This window comes from Crocodylus porosus, unplaced genomic scaffold (assembly GCF_001723895.1).
Source record: "Crocodylus porosus isolate Cpor-Errol unplaced genomic scaffold, CroPor_comp1, whole genome shotgun sequence".
Classification (NCBI taxonomy): domain Eukaryota; kingdom Metazoa; phylum Chordata; order Crocodylia; family Crocodylidae; genus Crocodylus; species Crocodylus porosus.
In genome coordinates, this window is record NW_017728918.1 from 67,481,430 (window position 1) to 67,500,119 (window position 18,690).

The 18,690-nt window shown below is 40.6% G+C and overlaps 1 protein-coding gene across 4 annotated transcripts in view; it reads left to right on the forward strand.

The window, feature by feature from the left end:
* Window positions 1-18,690, forward strand: part of LOC109311832 (carbon catabolite-derepressing protein kinase-like) — a 37,969-nt gene that overhangs the window by 14,774 nt on the left and 4,505 nt on the right. For all 4 annotated transcript variants that reach the window (XM_019537694.1, XM_019537695.1, XM_019537697.1 and 1 more), the window contains 4 exons: window positions 6,124-6,251; window positions 9,562-9,697; window positions 11,919-12,096; window positions 18,121-18,340. In XM_019537694.1, the coding sequence (XP_019393239.1) occupies window positions 6,124-6,251; window positions 9,562-9,697; window positions 11,919-12,096; window positions 18,121-18,340 (662 nt within the window). The remainder of the gene's footprint in view (window positions 1-6,123; window positions 6,252-9,561; window positions 9,698-11,918; window positions 12,097-18,120; window positions 18,341-18,690) is intronic.

Consider the following 18,690-nt stretch of genomic DNA (forward strand, 5'->3'; position numbering starts at 1 on the left):
CTTTTGATGCGCAGAGAAAAATGTGGCCCTTCAAAATGGTTTGTGAAAAGACACAAGAGATGCATGCACTCCATCTCTCACAAAGCCAATAGCCTGATTACCCTAGGATTTTTGAGAACCAGGTTTGGATGTCTACACAGAGTTTGTCAGAGCCTCTCTCTCTCTCTCTGAAACTTTTGTCCAAACGAATACATTTCCACAAAAAGTGTTCTCTCTGACAAGCCAGAATTTTCTACCGAAGAAACATTCCCCCAGCCAACCTTATAGAGAAGTCTTGAACCCAGGAAAAGATACATCTGCTAACAGATGAGGAAAGATAGTGTTGTTCTGTTATAATCTATAGTTCATTCCCTTGGTCCAATACTTGAGTCTCTTTCTCGGGCCATAGCACTTATCTGATAACTCTTATCAATATAAGCCTCATAGTGGAGCAGTGTGTTTAGATTAGGGTGTCAGATTCAACCCTTTTTGCAGGCTGGATCCAGACATGGCTGAGGCGAGGAGCAGCAGGACATGAGGCAGCAGGAGTTAACACAGCTGCCACTTGCCTTCTGTCAGCAACATATCTCCAATGGGGGAGGCTCCATGTTTTGGACTTTAGCAGCAGGCCCTGTTTCTGATGGCCCTATCCCCAAATGCCCACGTCTTTATGAACTCCTCAGGCCAGATAATAAGCTTCATGGGCTGGATCCAGTCACCTGGCAGGCTGGATCTGGCTCCCGGGCCATATTTTACCCACCCCTGATCTAATCCCAGTTTTAGCTGATAGACAGTAACTACCTCCTTTGACCTCTGCCATCCCATTATCACCAGTTTCTTAACAAATTCCAAATGTGGAGGCCATGTTACAAGTAGCATGTAGAGATATTCACTATGTTGGTATAAGACCGAAGAGTCTGAAGAAAAAGGAAGTAGCATTCAAAAAGCATCTTTTCACACTGTTTCATGTATTAGAATTACAACCTGTTAATTGTACAGAATTACATCTTTCACAGTTGAACTGAATCACTGCATGCAGGTAAAACAATAGTTCCATATTTAAACTGTTTTTTCCCCAGCCCTTTGATTTTTATGGATCTAGTTAGGAAAGAGACATTCCACATCCATAATTTGACCAAACTTAGCTCATATTTAATGTGTACATTTACCCATATACCAATCTCTACTTAAATGGTTTGGTAATTACAATATGATTTATACTTAGGGATCTACCTCATTTGCAGTGGCATCAGGCTCTGTTTTCACAGCAGTGTGCACTGGGGCCTCCCAGACATCCTGACCCTCACTGGAGACAGACAGATGGCCACCTGTTAACCTCTGGCAAGGGACAGACTATCCAAGGCCCCAGGCCAACCCAAGGCATGGTGGGGGAGGTCACAGCACTCTGCCGCAAAAATCTCTCCTTCACCTTCCTCATCCCCATTCTCCTCCTCCCATGCTTCATGATGCCAGGGCTTTCTGCCTCTGTTTGCAGATCCTTTCCCTCTTCCCCACTTGCTGGTCATTTTCTTTCTTTTTCACAGTCCCTGCACTTTTTTGCAGAGACTGGACCTTTTCACAGGGGACCTACCAAATTTGCAGTTTTGGTGAAAGTTGCAAAATCGCAGACTCAGTAGGTCCCTACTTACACTCATTCCTCAGACTACAACAGCATTAAGAAGTGAGATCAACAGGCATGACTGACCACACTAGAGATGGACAGTAGCATGGAATAGAAAATAGAAATCTGCTGCAGCTTTGAAATTTAAAAAACAACTAAATCCCTTCTTTAATAATACAGTATAAATATTCATCCCAATTCTAAATTCTTAGGAAGACTATTACCTCACTTCATTTATACATGAAAAAGATAAGGTAGGAATCCTGGTATCACTGGGTATGTCTACATGAGATGACTTAATGCGCAGTAGACTGTTCTGTGCATTAGCTCATCACGGCAAAAACCATGCTAATGCACTAATACACAGTAGATTCTTAGCCTTTTTTTTTTTTACAGGCAGATCACTTTTTTTAATGGACTTCACAGACCAATGTTCTTATCCTTTTTATTTATTTTTTTATGGACCATAAATGTATAGACATTTGGCAACCATGCCAGAGATTTATCCTTTCTAGTATACAAGTTCAATGGCTATTTAAGTATTTTATACAAACCGGAATAGCTCCAGCAAAAGAACTAAAGGGAAGCCTATCCTAAATTACTCTAACCAAGTAGATGGGATTCTTACCAGGCAAGCCAGAGGCCCAGGTTGAAGCTGTCTGTGAGCTACAGTCTCCACTACATTGACCTTTTGTTTATTCAAAGTACAATAGTGTCAACTGGAGAGACTGAAAGCCTCCTCACATGTAGTGGATTTCTTGGGAGGCGAGAGATGTGGATTCATATATGATGAGACAGAGTAGGAAACTGAACCCAGATGTCCCAAAACCTGGGTAACTGTTATAACACCTAACATTTTGGATCAAGATAATGCCATCAGTTTCATGAAAATCTCTCAAATTATTTGGCGAAAAAAACCCTAAATGTCCTACCAGAAGTGCACTCAGGATACAGGCATGGCTCTCAAAGATACTGCATGACAAACACAGTATACTTGATATACTACAAAATGATTTATGCAAGCAGCTTCCATTATATTGCTACAATATTTGGAGCTGCTTGCTAAAACAGCATCTTCAATTGCCAGCAGCTATCAATGATCAAGTTTTCAGAATGAAATGGCTTTTTTGAATACTTGTTGTTGGTTTGGGGGGGGTTACAATTTTTGCAACCTTTTATCAATATTTTCTTCTCAAAATATTTTTCAATCTTGTTTACTAAAATAATTTTAAGAAAGAAAAAAATCACAAAAATTGGAAAAAATGGATCAGTTTTTACAAATTGGGAAACTCATAAATGTGTTAACACTTTTACAATTGTATATCCAGAATTAAACTTACTTCATACTTCAGATGTCTGCAGAATGGATGCAAAAAAAAAAAAAAAAATCAGCCTGAGAACCAATTATTGATCTCAATCTGTTAATAAGAGTCACACACGCAGATCAAGGGTTGTGTAAAACATATATACAGCCCTTGGCATTTAATTCAAAAAATGTTTGTTTTAAACATGAGGAAAAATAAAGAAAAGGATTTACAGTTTGGCTTTTTATTGCTCATACCTTCATCATGGAAAAGTAAGAGAGAAATTGTAACCTGAACAATAAGTTATTTCTTTTTCAGCTCAACTGTCATGAAATAAGCATGTGACTCTAAATCAACCAGTTCAGTGCAGAAGTGCTGACTTCACAGACAAAGGTTGCTAGGTAATGGTAATCACCAGAAATAATATTACAGTGACTCAAAATCATGTTCCAACAACCAATCAGATTCAACAGCAATACAATTAGAGTTCTGTGAAAGAAACGCCACTGCTTCCTTGGCTTATTAATGACTTTTGTGTGTGGGATTTTAAGATTCTTTGGAGGACTGGAAAACGATTAGCTTTCATACATCAGCTGGATTAAGAAAACAGCTGCTGTGTTATTCAAACAGAGCCAGACATTTCAGTGGGATGGAAGAGCAGCAGTTTGTTACAGCCAATAAATTTTCAAGCTTAAGTTATCATCAGTTTCCAGCTATAATTAAATATTTAATACATTGCTGTTAACTAATTACATCTTGTGCATTACCTTTTTAAAGCTATTATGGCTAAAGATCCATGTTATCCCCCAAATTCTCATGCACTGGGGATTTTGCAATCCAGCTGACTGATAAAAAATGACATCCAGTCAGAGGCACCAGTCGTGTATATTGTCAATAGCAATTTAAAGCATGTGACAATGGCAGTGTTCACAACGTTGAAAAGAAAAATGTATTTAACATTATATGGCATTAGATGTCCATGTACACAGTATATATTATTTTGACCCATCAAAGATTACCCAGAGACACTTTTTTACCTTCAGAACTTTTTCTAGAATTTGGCACACCAGTAATCAAAGCAACAAAAGCATGGATGCTTCTTCAGTGCAACATGATCTCTCTGCACCCAGATATCCTTTTGGTTGAGAGCTCCAACAGGAAACTGGGAAAACATTACTTCGAAGAAAAATCATGCATCTCTGAAACAGTTAGCCTCTAAGGTGCCACCCTATTATCTTCTGCCTCATTAAGCACCTTTCTATTCAGGGACTGGATGTGTCATAGGATTTAATAATGAAGATAATGAAGACTTTGTGTATGGAATATTACTTGTTGACTAGAATCTAATATGAATCTGGGAAAGATGCCACCATCCTATGACTTGCTTTTGCCCGAATGAGAGAAAGAGACTGCCTTTGAGAATAGGTGCCCACATAAAAAAGCAGCATCAAAATTATCACAGCCCCATGCAGGCATAAGAAAGAGACCAAGGAGGGCAACTGGTGGGAAGGAAAGACAACAGGGGGAAATGTTTGGAAGGGCAAGGGGTAGACTCAGGCTACTTAAACTCTCCTACCACCTCTCCTCAAAACCACCTGGCTCCCTACCTGCTGCCTTTGTTCCTACTGCCTGCCCATCTGCACTGGTGGGGTAGACAAATTTAAGACAAGCTTCTAATAATTACTTTCTACACATGGAAAATTATAACAACTTTATACATTTTTCATGCCTAGAATCTAATTATTGAGGAGTAATCTTAAATTCAAAATCATCCTGGATTCAAGTAGATACGGTATACAGCAACTAAACGGAACCTACCTGTGGTCAATCAAGTTTAACCAATTTTTCAGTAATGCTGATTTTTATTTTTCGGTCTTTTGTATTATGTAGTCCACTTGGAAGCAGGGATGGTCCAAAAGCAAAAGACAGGCTAGACTGTAATATTTTCCAACTGAATTGGGACAAACAGTGCCATGAAAAGTGTACGATGCCCTGTTCAGAGGGGATTTCAAGATCAAGTCTGCAAACACATGAAAGCTTGATAAGCACTGAATCTTGTAGATACTTAAAGGAGAAGATCTAGAAGGGTGGAGGTGCAGTAGCATGGATGCACCCCCTTTTCAGTTGATTACATTACGGGAGCAACAAATGGGGACTTTTTCTTAAGTCCCAAAAACAAGTAAGAATTCCCCACTTCTTTCCCCTTCATGTTTAAAGGTACGTCCCTTCCGTCCCCTCTCTCCCCCTTCCCCACCCACTACTGCCACTATTTCTGGCTGCTCCGGAGCCCTCCAGCTGCACTCAGCCAGGAGCAACTTTGAAGCCCTTCCTTTCTCCCAGGTAATCTGGTTGCCACAGCAGGAGGGGGAGAATGGGAGAGGGGAGGGAACATGTCACTGAGCACAGGGAGGAGACATGGAAGATCCTTTATCTCCTTGAGGGACTTTTAAAAAGTTGCTTGATGCTGCTTCTGTGGTGCTGTCTGCCCACCCTGATGAGGCGGGGAGGGACTGGGAACCAGGGTGCAGCCACCTCTTCAGGGCAGGTCACTGATCTCACACCCTCCTTTTCAAAGTCCTGGATCTGCCCATGAGTGCTTATCCAAACTGAATCGCTGACTTAGTTAATGCCTGTATTAGCAAATTTACTATCTCCTATGTTATCAGTCTGTGCAAATCTGAATGGATATAGACATTTGGATCTTAATCATCATCTCAACCCAGTGATTCCATGTCAGAGCTAAAACACTTTATTTGGATGGGCTTTATATCATGCCATGACATTGCATGTACTGTACTTACTTTGTAAAGATATAGCAGACATCCATCTTCCCCATCATATACATCCAATGCCATTCACTCAGATTACATTTCCCCACTATTCTTTTTATGCAAACCATACTGCCTGTACTGAACAATGCTATTCTAAGATTAGAGAGAGGTAATTAGCCAAGTTAGCCAGAAGTAAGGAAGAAGACAGGGTAGATTTGCACCTTATGCTATGCACCTTAGTATTTTAGGCACAAATCTAGCCTTCCTTCTCAGGTTAAACAGCTTTTACATAAAGAAAAGATTTTTAGCTGACTAAAGATGCTTAGCAAGTATTTGCAGGCTGCTCTCAATAGCAAAGGCCAAACTATGAAAGCTGAATCATAGTTTTTTATCTGTATTTATTGTAACTGTATACTGTTTTGATACATTTGTCTTTTTGCCTTGACAGTGGTGTTAGCATGTTTGCTATGTTAACTGGCACATTGCCCTTCACAGTGGAGCCATTTAATATCAAGCAACTACATCAAAAGATGGTCACGGGTGAAATCAGCCCCATTCCACCAGATATCTCCCCAGGTAATTAACTCAGATTTTTATGTATATAATATAGATAATATAACATTTCCTAATACTGTCACTGTTAGGAAGGAAGATAGTGATACCCCTTTAGCGTCCTTGTTATGAGGAGATACCATAATGTGATCATTTTTAAGTGGCAAAGGAGCTGAGCTACCTCTTTCAGTCATACTTGTTTTCTTTTGAAAATAGCTTTTATTATGCAGGCAAGTTCTCACATTGTCTAGATTTCTTAATCTTGTCTCACAGGTCATTAGAAGATGATGCTGTTTGCCCTCTAAAGATACAGCTTGATTCTCACATACAGTAAAAGGTCTTAAGTAGAGATAAATGCTATTCTTCCTTTTACACTTTGTGCTGCTTTGGTAGTGTAACTGAAACAGTCCCTCAGAGTTTTGTTGAGTGTGCTACATGCCAACATTAAGAATACATTTGATTAATGCCTGTAAAGTTTAAGTTGTGAAAACCTTAGCTGGCTGTCTCAAAGAGCTGCTCAGTAACTATGACTCTCTTAAGAAGGAGGCAGCTCCTTTAGAGGTGATGGTCTAGTTACATGGTCGCAGCAGGACTGAGCCCAGTATCTGCCCATGGTTCCCACCATGGGCTAGCATGAGGGGTGGTCTCCAAATCTGGTGCTCAGTGCAGTTGGCTGGGGAGTGGTTTCCCCCCAGGCACCTCACCAATATCTGGGAGTATCCATAGGCCAAACCCTTTTTTCCAGCAGCCTCAGCTTTCAGCCATAACCACTGCTACATTGTATAGGAGTGGCATATGCTCAGGGCAAACAGTGTAAGTCTTTGCATTCTGAATAAGGGTGCCACCTGCAGGTACCCTCTTCTCTCCAAGCAACTAACGGCCATCGGCCACATGGCATAGTGTTGGAGAACCTGTGTCAGAGCTGGGACTGACTGGCAGCAATGTCTGTTAAGCCCCGCCCCCCGGCCAGAGGTGTTTCTGATGACCCACATAGGCTGTTAAGCGTCGATGGTCATTTGGGCTGGCTGTGCATCAGGGCCAAGGAGGTTCTGCAGCCTTCCTTAACACCCTCAGGAAGGCCCGAGCTGGGGGGGTAGTGTTGTCCAGTTCCTATGGGGTGTTAAGCACTGGTGACCATTTGGGGAAGGCAACAATCAAGGCCCCTGCTGTCCCTTAAGGCCTTCAATCTGAAACTAGGATTTGATGGATGCCTGAACTGAGATTGGTGCTGCCTCAGTTCACTAAACAGGCTTGGCATCATGGCCATTTGAGGGATTCATGGCCTGCCTAGACCATCATTCTCCTCTTAAGGCAGAGCTGGAAGTGGTTCTAACTAGCTTGCTGTATTATTAAGCATCTTGCCTTGTCTCCTTTTGTGACAGGTTGCAGATCAACTGTGCTGTGTTTCCTCTTTCCTGTCATTTCCCATCCAAGTTGCTTCCCTCCACTGCATTTTTTTTTTCTCTACAGCTGGGCAATTGTGTAATGGTTATGCTCATGGTAAATGGCTGATAATAGATTCATGACAGTTATTACTAAACTTCTGTCTCAGGTTGGATGGGCCATCTAGGGATTTGACAGGCCCGAAATAAAACAAAACAGCTCCCCCCCCTTGAGGGTCATCAGAAAAGCAGAGACCATAAAATATCATTTTTTAAATTATAGTTGGTTGAAAATGGAATAATTTTTTGTGTCAGCAGTTCTGTTCTCAGGCTGCCAAGGCCTGATGTCTACAGCCTGCACCTACACTCCAGCGAGGCCTAGACCCTAATCATTTTGGGCCTCAGATCTCAGACCAGGTCTGGCTTAACTCATTAGGGTTCCAGTCAGGTTTCTGAAATCAGTTAGCTTGCGTGTCTTGTCCTTACATTGTCAAGGTCCACAACTGATTCATAATTGGACACAATAAGTTAACTGACGATCAGCAATGATAGATTAATTATTGGGTTTTTTCAGATTAATTAAATCCATAACTACCACTCTAATCAACCACAATCTAGTCCAGCCCCAGTTAATTTTCAGGCTATACTAACCTATGATCAGCTCAATCCCCCCACTCAAATCAAAGAGTTAGCCATTGGTCAATTCAGGGGATTAAGTCCAATGGCCTCCTTAAAGAGTGAGTGGTTTTCTCACTCAATATTGATCGTCTCTTTAAGCAAACAGAAACAAAAGAAATAGCAGCATCTTCGCCATGCCATGGGTCTTAGGTCATGGCAGCTGCTCCACCCACGTGCTCCTTCTTCAGTGCCTGGGGAACAGGATCCATGAGAAATCTTGTTATAAGTAATGTGGGGTCACCAGCTGGCTGGATACCCCTCTGCGATTCCAGACTGGGGAACTGGCTTGCTCCCTTACCATCTTCAGCACTGCAGGATGCGAAGCAGCTGCTGTGCTCTTTGCTCTGCTGCTGGATGGCTCCACTCACTCTCCGCTCTCTGGCTCTGGGCATGGGCCTGTGATGTCATGGTCCAAGTGCCCGCCCAACCACAAAAAACAGGTCCTTTTAAATCATGGTGGCAGCACCACTCATTGTGCTGCTTCTGTCAGCTTCACCCCTGCAGGTAAGGACTGGCCATTTCCCACCCTTACCGGGCAACTGGCTGAGTTCCTCCAGTGGCCTGATATCTCTCCTTGGACCAATCCATATGGTATGGCCTGCTGTTATACAGACTGCACTCAAGTTCTGTCTAGAGGCGGGGGAGAATTCCAGCACATTGTTCCAACTAGTTCTGATACAGAACAACAGTGTTAAGGCAGCCTGATGAGGAAGATTTTTTCCCCAAAGTTAATGGGATACTACCAGAAAAGTTTAGCATTTTAACTTTTTATCTAGTTTCATTATAATAGCTACTCTGGTTAACAGAACATATGTTGTTTCATCCTACATTTTTGTAGGTAGTCCTCCCCACCCCCCACCCCCCAGTGTTAGTGAGACAATGAAAGAATGCCAGTTGTGTCCTTCTTGGTTGGAGTTTAGATGGATGAGGAATTAATGCACTAACCTTTCACAGCTGGGAACCTATGCTCTTCTAAGGTAAGTCACAGCTGAAATAAATATTCTTGAAGTCTAATCAGTGATGTTAGCTTCTCTGGGTGAATGAAGTTACCCCTAGGTAGAGGATCAGGATAAGTATATACAACTTACAGCTCTTACTGAACATTCTGTGAAGACAATGGAAAAATTGAAACAGAGGCACATGCCCAGATCCTCAAAATAGGGGTTGGTAGGTGCTAGGCCACATATGGGTCCTCTGCCCATGAGAAATTTTATGCTGGTAGAATAAGCAGATACTATTCTATTTCAAGCCATTTTGCCTACATTTCCATACAGGAGCTGTACGTTTCATTCATTCCTTACTTGAACCTGATCCAGCAAAGCGGCCTTCAGTTAAAGAAGCAATGAAAGACAAATGGCTGAATGAAGGATTCATTAGGAAACCACTGAATTCCATTATATATAAAAATAGGTAAATATTTTCTGATATTATTTAATTATTTTCCATTCAGATTTATCTGCTAAGTGATGTTCCAAAGGCTTTAGCAAATCCCAGTAACACCAAGACATAGTACAAATCCACTCAACATCTCTGAATGTAGACCTGCATTAGATGAAACAATACCAAATGTGCTGAGAATACCATATGACTATTTTGCATTAACTTCTTTTTCTGGATGTGTTTTACCAGTGCCGTTGCATTTCTAGACTGTTTGATTCTAATTATTTCTTCACTATACAATTATGTATTGTATTTCCATTTGAGATATTTATTTTGAATTACAACTCTAACATAATGATTTTATTCCTCTATACTTCTGAAATTAGCGCCTACTGTCCTTTCTTCAGAAAAGTAGTTGGCCATGATAGTCTGAAATCAGGGAGAAGGCAGGGCAAGCTCGCACCACAGAGACTAACTCATTCAGAAATGTATAAGCTTTCATAGGCAACAGCTTACTTCACCAGAGGCATCTGACCAAGCAGCTTATTGTTTACAAAAGCTTATGCTGCCTTCTACCTCCCAATCAAGTCATTGCTTTCTCTTGAACGGCATGCCAGTATTCAAACAGATGCAAAAGCATCATCAAGCTCTTTAATGTGATGAGCCACATTTTGTCTAAGATATCAGAACACATAGCTGTTATTACTTATTACTTATTACTTATTATTTAATGTGTAGAGAAAATCTATTCTGTAGAGAAAATGTATCCACTGTTTATTATTCCTTAATGATCTGTTTCAGAAGAGGGAACATGATACTGTATGTAAAAATTTTCCACATTCAGAATTTCATTACTCATTTGTGCTAGTTGACTGCAAAACTGACTTTATTGCTCTTCTAAAATATCTAGTTTCAGTGATGGAGCCTTTAGTTTTTCTAGCAATTAGGAATAATTTGATTTGGAGAAAATGAACAAGCCAGATTCTGCTCTCAGTTACACCAATGTAATCTGGTAAAATAACAGAATGCCTACAAACCTATGGGTTTGCACTAGTGAAGCACAGAAAAAAGTCTGGCCTGTAGCATCTGATCAACCAGTATTAACTTCACTGGGAATTGACTTGCATTCTCACAGTACAATATCCAGTTGGCATTGCCTGTTATGGCAAAGACTATTAGAAGTCTCTATGGAATTTGTCAAATTCTGAAGGGACTCATCTCCTATTTTAGCCCACCCGACCTTCCAAAGACTGTAAAAGTGTTTAGGAAAAAATTCTTTGGGATTTTTAAAATGAAATACCTAGGCATTGCTACTAACAAATTCACACAAACAGCTGATGAAAATACTAATAAGTCTCTTGGTAAGTTATCTATAATTTAACTTAATTGAGCAATTTTAAATGTAACCAATTTATTTCAGTGTTGTATATTAAAAAATTCTCTCCCAATTCTCTAAAGACCTTTCTTTTACTCTGTGAAGTTTGCCAGCTTCATCACTTCTTCAAATCCCCTTCCATACAAAGATCTTCCTATTATTCCTGTATTCAAGACCAAAACATATATTTAATTCAAAGAAGAATTTAACTATTTGCTTCTCTAAACTTTGTGACTTTGCTAATACTGGAGATTGTCCTTTCAATTCAATCAACCCGCTCTGTATCAGCAGAGGGATATTTACCAAAGTTGGGCTTTAAACGAAGGCTGATCTTGGTTCTGTTTGTCAGCTCGCAAAATTCTGTATACCATATATTCATAGATGTTTGGATCAAAAGGGACTTAAGTAGGTCATCGAGTCCAAACCCGGCCATGGGCAGGAAAGAGTGGTGGGGTGAGGTGATCTCAGCCAGGTGCATGTCTAGCCTCCTCTGAAAGACCCCCCAAGGTAGGGGAGACCACCACCTCCCTTGGAAGCCCATTCCAGATTCTGGCAACCCTTGCCGTAAAGAAGTACTTTCTGATGTCTAACCTAAATCAGCTCTCCATCAGTTTGTGGCTGTTGTTCCTAGTTACTCCAAGGGGTGCCCTGGTAAACAGATTATCTCCTATTCCTTGCTGCCTGCTTCCCCCCCCCCCCCAAATGAATTTGTAAGTGGCCAACATAGTTTTATATATGCAGAGTAGTCAAAATACCCCAAATATTATATTATTTATAACAGAGCAGTATTTGTACATCATGCTTATAATCAATTATAAATCCATGTCACTAGACTAGGAAAAGATTTTTGTCTAAAGATTGTTCCTAATTTTTCAGACTTCACCCCGAGGAACTGAACCCTGTGGTTCTAAATTACATGACAAAAACAATGGAGCTCAGTCTTTCAGAAGTCATCAACATTTTAATAAACAACAGACCATCTTCTGTCATGGCTTCATATTGCTTATTGCTCAGGAAGTTGATGAGTTATCAAAAAGAACAAAAGATAATGAAGGTGAGCTCTCAGTTTGTGAACAGCATGGTCTAAATCTTGCCTGAATCACTATTCATATGTGAGCAGTGTCAATGAAGACGGTGCAAAGCTTGTGATAGTAAGGTGGCCCTACGTAAGATATGTACAGCACGAATGCTACAGAAACAAAAATACAGATTTGACTATTGGCTGAGAAGACTTGATTGGGGCTTTAATCAGGGGTGATTAATAGAAAAGACTTCTCCCAGAGAAAAAAATCAGTGTGTTTTTCTCCTTGACCACTGAAACTGTAATACTGTAAAGTGAATCAAAATGTGTTTGTCAATTTTTTTTCTTCTGAAAATAGGCAAAGAAAGATTAGCTTCTGACTGACCTCACTCTCCCTTGCTTTGGTGCCAGTCAGTGAAAGCATGATCCAAAGTCCACTGAAGACTTTTCAGACTTCATCTTTGCATATTATGTTCATTTTAGAATTTCTACCACTGTATTTTAGGTTCAAGTTTCAGTCCTGGCCCATGCAGAGATGGAAGATAAGATTAAAACACCCAGAAATTAAACCAGAAAAGAAGTGTTAAAACAGACGTTGCTATGGCCACAATTAGTTAAAAATCCTGTAAGCTTTTCTTTTATAACCATCCCTAGTAAAGGGTTCACAGTTCAGTCATAAAAATTTTGCTTCAGGCAGAAACTAGGCAGACAGGAAGCCAGATTTCAACTTCTAACACACAAGTGCAGTGGGAAATGTTTTAGTCACAAAACAATGCACGTCAGAGATTAGAACCACTCAAAGCCTTAACCTGGAGAAGTTATATTTTCCAAAGCTCCAGTTGACTCTAGAAATCATTTAGAGCTGTATAAATAGACCCAGATCTACCCAGGCACACTTCCCCGGTTTTACAATAGTATATGTCTCACAAAGTCATTACTCAAAAAAAATTGAGCTTTATTTTTCTTTTAACAAGGGTACACATACCACTTTAGATGGTACAATTAAGATTCAAATAGTATTCAGTGAATTATTTATAATTGAAAATGAGCAGTTTTGTAAATAGCAGCTAGATTTCCAGATGGTGTAAACTGTTGTGTTTCCACTGAAGTCAGAATTAGGACAATTTATACCAGAAGCATGAACAAATAAGCAAATTAGTGAGTTAAACTGGTAACTGGCCACTGGTCCACTATTTTGTCCCACAGTAAATGAAAGCTAAACTGCAATAACTGAGTCTTGCCTCATCCTTCCCTTACTGCAGGATAAAAGCAGGCAGACAGTTTACATACCACTGAGGCATGGTATCTGGTTCCCTTGCAGCTCTCTGTAGAGTGTATGTTAGTTCATACCCCAGCTGAGAATCTGGTCCAATAATGTCAATTTGTAATATTTTATGTGCCTTTAAATCTTAGGAAAGATTGTGGGGCCTGAGGTGAAATAAGAAAGCAATTATGTGCACTGGCAAAAGAGATGCATCTGAGAACACTACTCTGTGTCCTACTCACCCCTGGTATCCCAGCACCTACAGCTGCTTCTCAAATGGGGGAACAAATAAAAAATATGGCAAACACATACACTATGCAGCAGAGTTTTGCCTCTAAGATAGAATTAAAAGACGGTTGGCCCTAGCCGCAGCTAGGTTTGGCCTGCAACTTTTCCTTTTTCCCCATTAGTCATTAAAACTGGAGTTCTGATCACGAACTGGTCTATATTACAAATGTTTTGCTAGCAGAACTAAACTGGCGAAGGAGTCTTCTGGCAGAATGAAGCAGTACCTACCAAAGAAGGGAGCTGAGTTTGCTGGCAAATGTACATCAGTCTGGGCTGTGATATTTTTCACAGTCCTAACAGGCATAGCTCTGCTGGCCAGCCTTTCTGGTGTGGACTTGGCCCAAGTCAATGGAAGGTTTGACACCTCATGTAGGTGTGGGAGATCAGGATTTAGTGGTGTTGTGGGGGGTTAGGTGGATACCTGTGCACCATGCCCATGTGATGGTAAGATTTGTAGAAAGTTGCCATTTAAATTTTGCATATTACAACGCCCACAAAAAAGGCAATCACATGCAGATTAAATTTGGTACATACCGGCTCTGGGTGTGAAATAGTGAGCTGACAGCCCAGCCTGAGTAATAAGACCCAGTGCTACAGGGTAGTGGAATACTGCCCACAGGCCTTGAGAATGGATTCAAACCCAGTCTATAGCGGTTACTCTGCCGAAGTGGAAGAACCAACCTGCATTGGCTCTTCTTCTCCCTTCCTTAAATATCCTAAAACATATCATCCAGACTGGATTATTGTTGCTTCTTTTTACTAGATGTTAATGTTTACACAGTATTCCCCGATGTGTCCTTTAACAGCAGCTTTTTTAAGTTCATATTTACAAAATGCAAACTTTAGCGCTAAAAATATGAGAGGTATGTAGGAAAAAAAAGATGACATCACATACCAGTTGACCCATTGGCCAAACAAAGAGTGGGAGGGAACCATAGTATGGGTTTGTGGCTTCCATGTGATCACACAAACAGATCAGAACCAGGAATAGAAGTCAAGTCTCCAGAGCCCTACCCCAGCCTCTGCCATCTTGACTTTGAGAGCGATCTCTCTACTCAAGCCATGTTGAAGCTGCCAAAGTCAGCAGAGGTTCCTGATCTACATATATATCTCATATATATAAAGTTCAAAGGGACAGCTGGCAAGGCAGTCTCTTTGGGGACTTCTCTGCCTTAGTCCAAAGTAGCCCTGCCTCCATTACCTCTATTGCTGATAGAACAGACTGCAAGCCCTGCCCTCCTCCTACCCAATCATCACCTTCAAGACACTGTTTTTCAAATTGGAAGTAGGAGCACGAGAGTTATTAATGGCTTTAATGTTTACAGCCATTAAATTGCCTCATGTTGTGTCAGGAAAAGGATGTACACAAGACAACATTTTCACAGTTTAATTATAATTCCATAGGCATTTGATATTCATATTTTGAATTATGTCGAAGGTACCTGGAGTGGATGCGGAGATGCTGGTTTTATTCTCTATAAAATCAAAGATTTGCTAGTTCCTACTAGCAAATTATGAGTGATGGTGCACCTCTACATGTGATGGACCTCTGCCGCGACGTGTTAATTAGCATGTGTCAGAGCAGACTCAATTAAGCTGTGAGTCTGCTGGCGCATGCTAATTAGCATGTGCCAGCAGCCTCTGTCACATGTATTCAACAGCCCCACATATCAAAATAGTGGCAGGGGTGCTTAACTAAAGCTTGTCAAAGAGCTTTAGTTAAAATGCCCCCACCGCCACTTGGAAGTACATGATGCTGAATATATGTGATGTTGTGGGAGCTTTAATTAGAGTGGCTCTGAGAGTTGCTCTAATTAAAGTATCCCCCCACCTCCACTCCAGAGCATGTGTATAGATGCCCATTATCGCATATTATTTCTACACCCCAAAATGAGTAACAAGTCTCCCTATAAATGGGTGTGTATGCTTCACTTCTAGCATAGGGGTCATTCCACTAAGCTCAACCATTCATGTGTATAAAACGACAATGTCTTAAACATTCTGAAAACAAACAGTAACAAATAAATAACAAACAAAATAGAAAATTAGATCAGATTCAAAGCTCACTGAGGATAAATTATCGTAGACTTCATTAGCCTTTGGTTCTGGCCATAATGCATGGCATATACTTGTGCTTTATTGTAAATATAAATATTCACCAAAGGTAAGATTTTGCAAAGAAACCTGCAGAAATTAGAAACACAACTCTTCACTGCATCTCCATAATAACTGACCAACTAACTTCTTTAGGCCAAAAAAAGGCCAAAAAATTATAAAAAGTATGTAAACAAAAACCTGTTATCAACCATGTTCATGGACAGTATATAAAAAGGTACTTCTAACATAATCAAGTCTATCTTCATTTGGGATTCAAACAAATACTTATGAACTCTACTTTTGTAGTATTTAAATCCACTCAATTTGATACGCACAAACGTACATGCACACACACAAAAGCTACACAAAACCAAAAACTCAATAATGTAAACTCACAGGAAAAGAAAAAAAAAACTTTTAGTGGCTGTTCTAATTTACAAATGCAAAAACTGCATTCCTTTGTACGTACACATGCAACTATGCTTACAGAAACAGACTGAGAAATTGCGTCTGCAAATGTCGATCATATCTGCAAATTGATATTTGGACATGCAAAACTGGTTTGGGTACAGGCAAACAGATATGATACTAATTCTCTAGGTGCAATTAGAAAAACCTGATGAAAGGCTGACCCTTAAGAAGTAAAAGATTATGTCCACGTTCAAATTTGAGCCATAAGTCATTGGATAAACATAAAAAAATGACCCATCCTTTTATGCACTGTAATGCCTCCATACAATGTATTTACATTTTATGTGTCCTGTTGTAGAAGATGGAGCCTTAACAATTACAATTTGCCATCCAGAACTTTATAGCTAGTCCTTGCAGAAAATAAAGTTTCTGCCAAAAAGCTTCCTGCCCAGGTGCTTAACCAATTAGTTCTTAAGAGGTCTGGCAGTAAAACCAGTCATGGCAAGTTTTCTGATGTACTGTATATAAGGTGACAGCTTGCAAAATGTAAAATGAAAATTTGTTTTCTTAACTAGCAGTGTGTAAAATCCTGGGAGACTATTTGATTGCATTGCCTAAAATGCTTATGACATCTCATATTCCCAGTTGATCTAGTGTGGTTTTAACAATGTTGTCAACTTAAATATGTTGTATTTTGTTTCTATAAATACTCTAAGGATAATTTATTTAATTATGATTTGTGTGTTGCAAATATGTAGCTGGGAGGAGCTAACCCAAGAGTTTGGGCTTTGGGGACCTTCAAACTTTTTCAAGCATTTTGACAGTACACAAAATGCATTCAAGATTTCAGAGCACCGTTTTTCCACAAGCCAGCCCAACTTTTTACCTGGCATGCTATATTTAAAATATATTTCTACAAGGGAAACAAACAATAAAAGAAATCTGTGAGAGAGAATAGTAAAATAGTCATTCTTCTTACTTTTAAAACAAGATATTTTTCATTGTTATTCTTTGTAAAAAGGCTGATGTAACAGAAATGTGCTTAACCCAGAGTATGCAAATCTTTGAACTGTAGCTGAACTGTGGCAAGGTAGATCTGGTAAATGAGAGTCATAAGATGGAAGTGACAGTGATCCTGTAGTTAAATAGGAGTAGGTGCATTTCACTAGGTCTCAACTAAAACATGTTCAGACGTACCACGCATTTAATGTTCTACAACAGTGGTGTACATCCTCCTAGCCCTGTGGGCTGGATGAAGATCAGGGGAGGGGTCTGAAGGCCAAATCATGACAATAGGGATCAAGCAGAGCCACTCAGCATTCTTGAGGGTGCTGCTTCCAGGCATGGTAAGTGAGCTGAGTATGTGTGCAGACATGAACGTTGTGTGCCTCCTGAGGCTGGGGGAGCATGGCACAGGCAGCAGCAGCAGTGTCAGTGGTGTGGCAGTGGCGAGCTCCCACAGGTGGCCATGGTGGTGTCGGTGGTGAGGTGGGGGGTGTTGAGCACCAATCAGCAACTGGCAACTACTCGTAGACACCGCCAGTAGCATGGGCAATGGCCAGTAGCGATCAGTGATTGGTGACCACCCACAGACACCAGTGGTGGTGTTGGTGGCAGGAGTGGGGTAGCGAGAAACAACTGCCCGCAAAGGTGCTGCCAGCACCTCTCGGGGGGGGGCATGTGCACCCTCTACACATCTCTAATGTGTGGAGATGTAAGGAAGCAATGTGTAAAGAGATCCTAATGAAATTGGGAGTCTTCAGGGTTTGCCATCCCACAAACCTTCTGGACCTTGGGATTGACAGAAGACCAGTGAGAGGATTCTAGATGTACTGGTTCTGCTTGTATTGCATTTTGGATATGGGGGAAGGATATGTCAGTAGAACTGGTAAGGCAAAAAAATGCATGTTGTGCACATCCACTTGTCTGTGCATCTTATGCTCCACTTTCTTTTTTCCAATTTAAGCTTTTTAATATGATGTCCAAAATTTTTGCAGTGGGAAAACATAGTAGAAAAATGTGATGGTAAACCTCCTAAACATCCGACTCAAGAATCAGATATTCAGATTTTGCAAAAGGCAAAAGTGGCCACAGCAGAAAGTCTCAAGAACTGTGACAATAAGACATTTCCTTCTACATTAACCCCAGCAATGCCAGATGCCATTAAAGAAGATGAAATTGCAATTACACTGGAAAACCAAGAAAACTTCTTAGAAGGTACCATTAAACAATAGTAATGGCTTATAAATCTAAAAGTGATGCCTTAAAGCAGGTCAGTATACATATTCTTGGGAAATTCTGTAACAGCACCCCACCTCTTTTGCAATTCAAAAAGTTTATATCAGCTTTAGTTGCTTACTTTATAGTCCTGTGTGTCCCCTCCCCTCCCCACTGAAGCTGATAAGGCTACAGACAAATGTCACATTTGTCCTGGTGTCACGGAGTCATGTAAGTGCCCCGTGACTGTGAGTGTGATTGGCAGAGCTGCCAATCACCCGGGCAGCTCAGGTGCCGGTTACCAGGGCAACCAGGCAGGTCACATGGCCAGAAGGGGGCAGGGCCGGGCC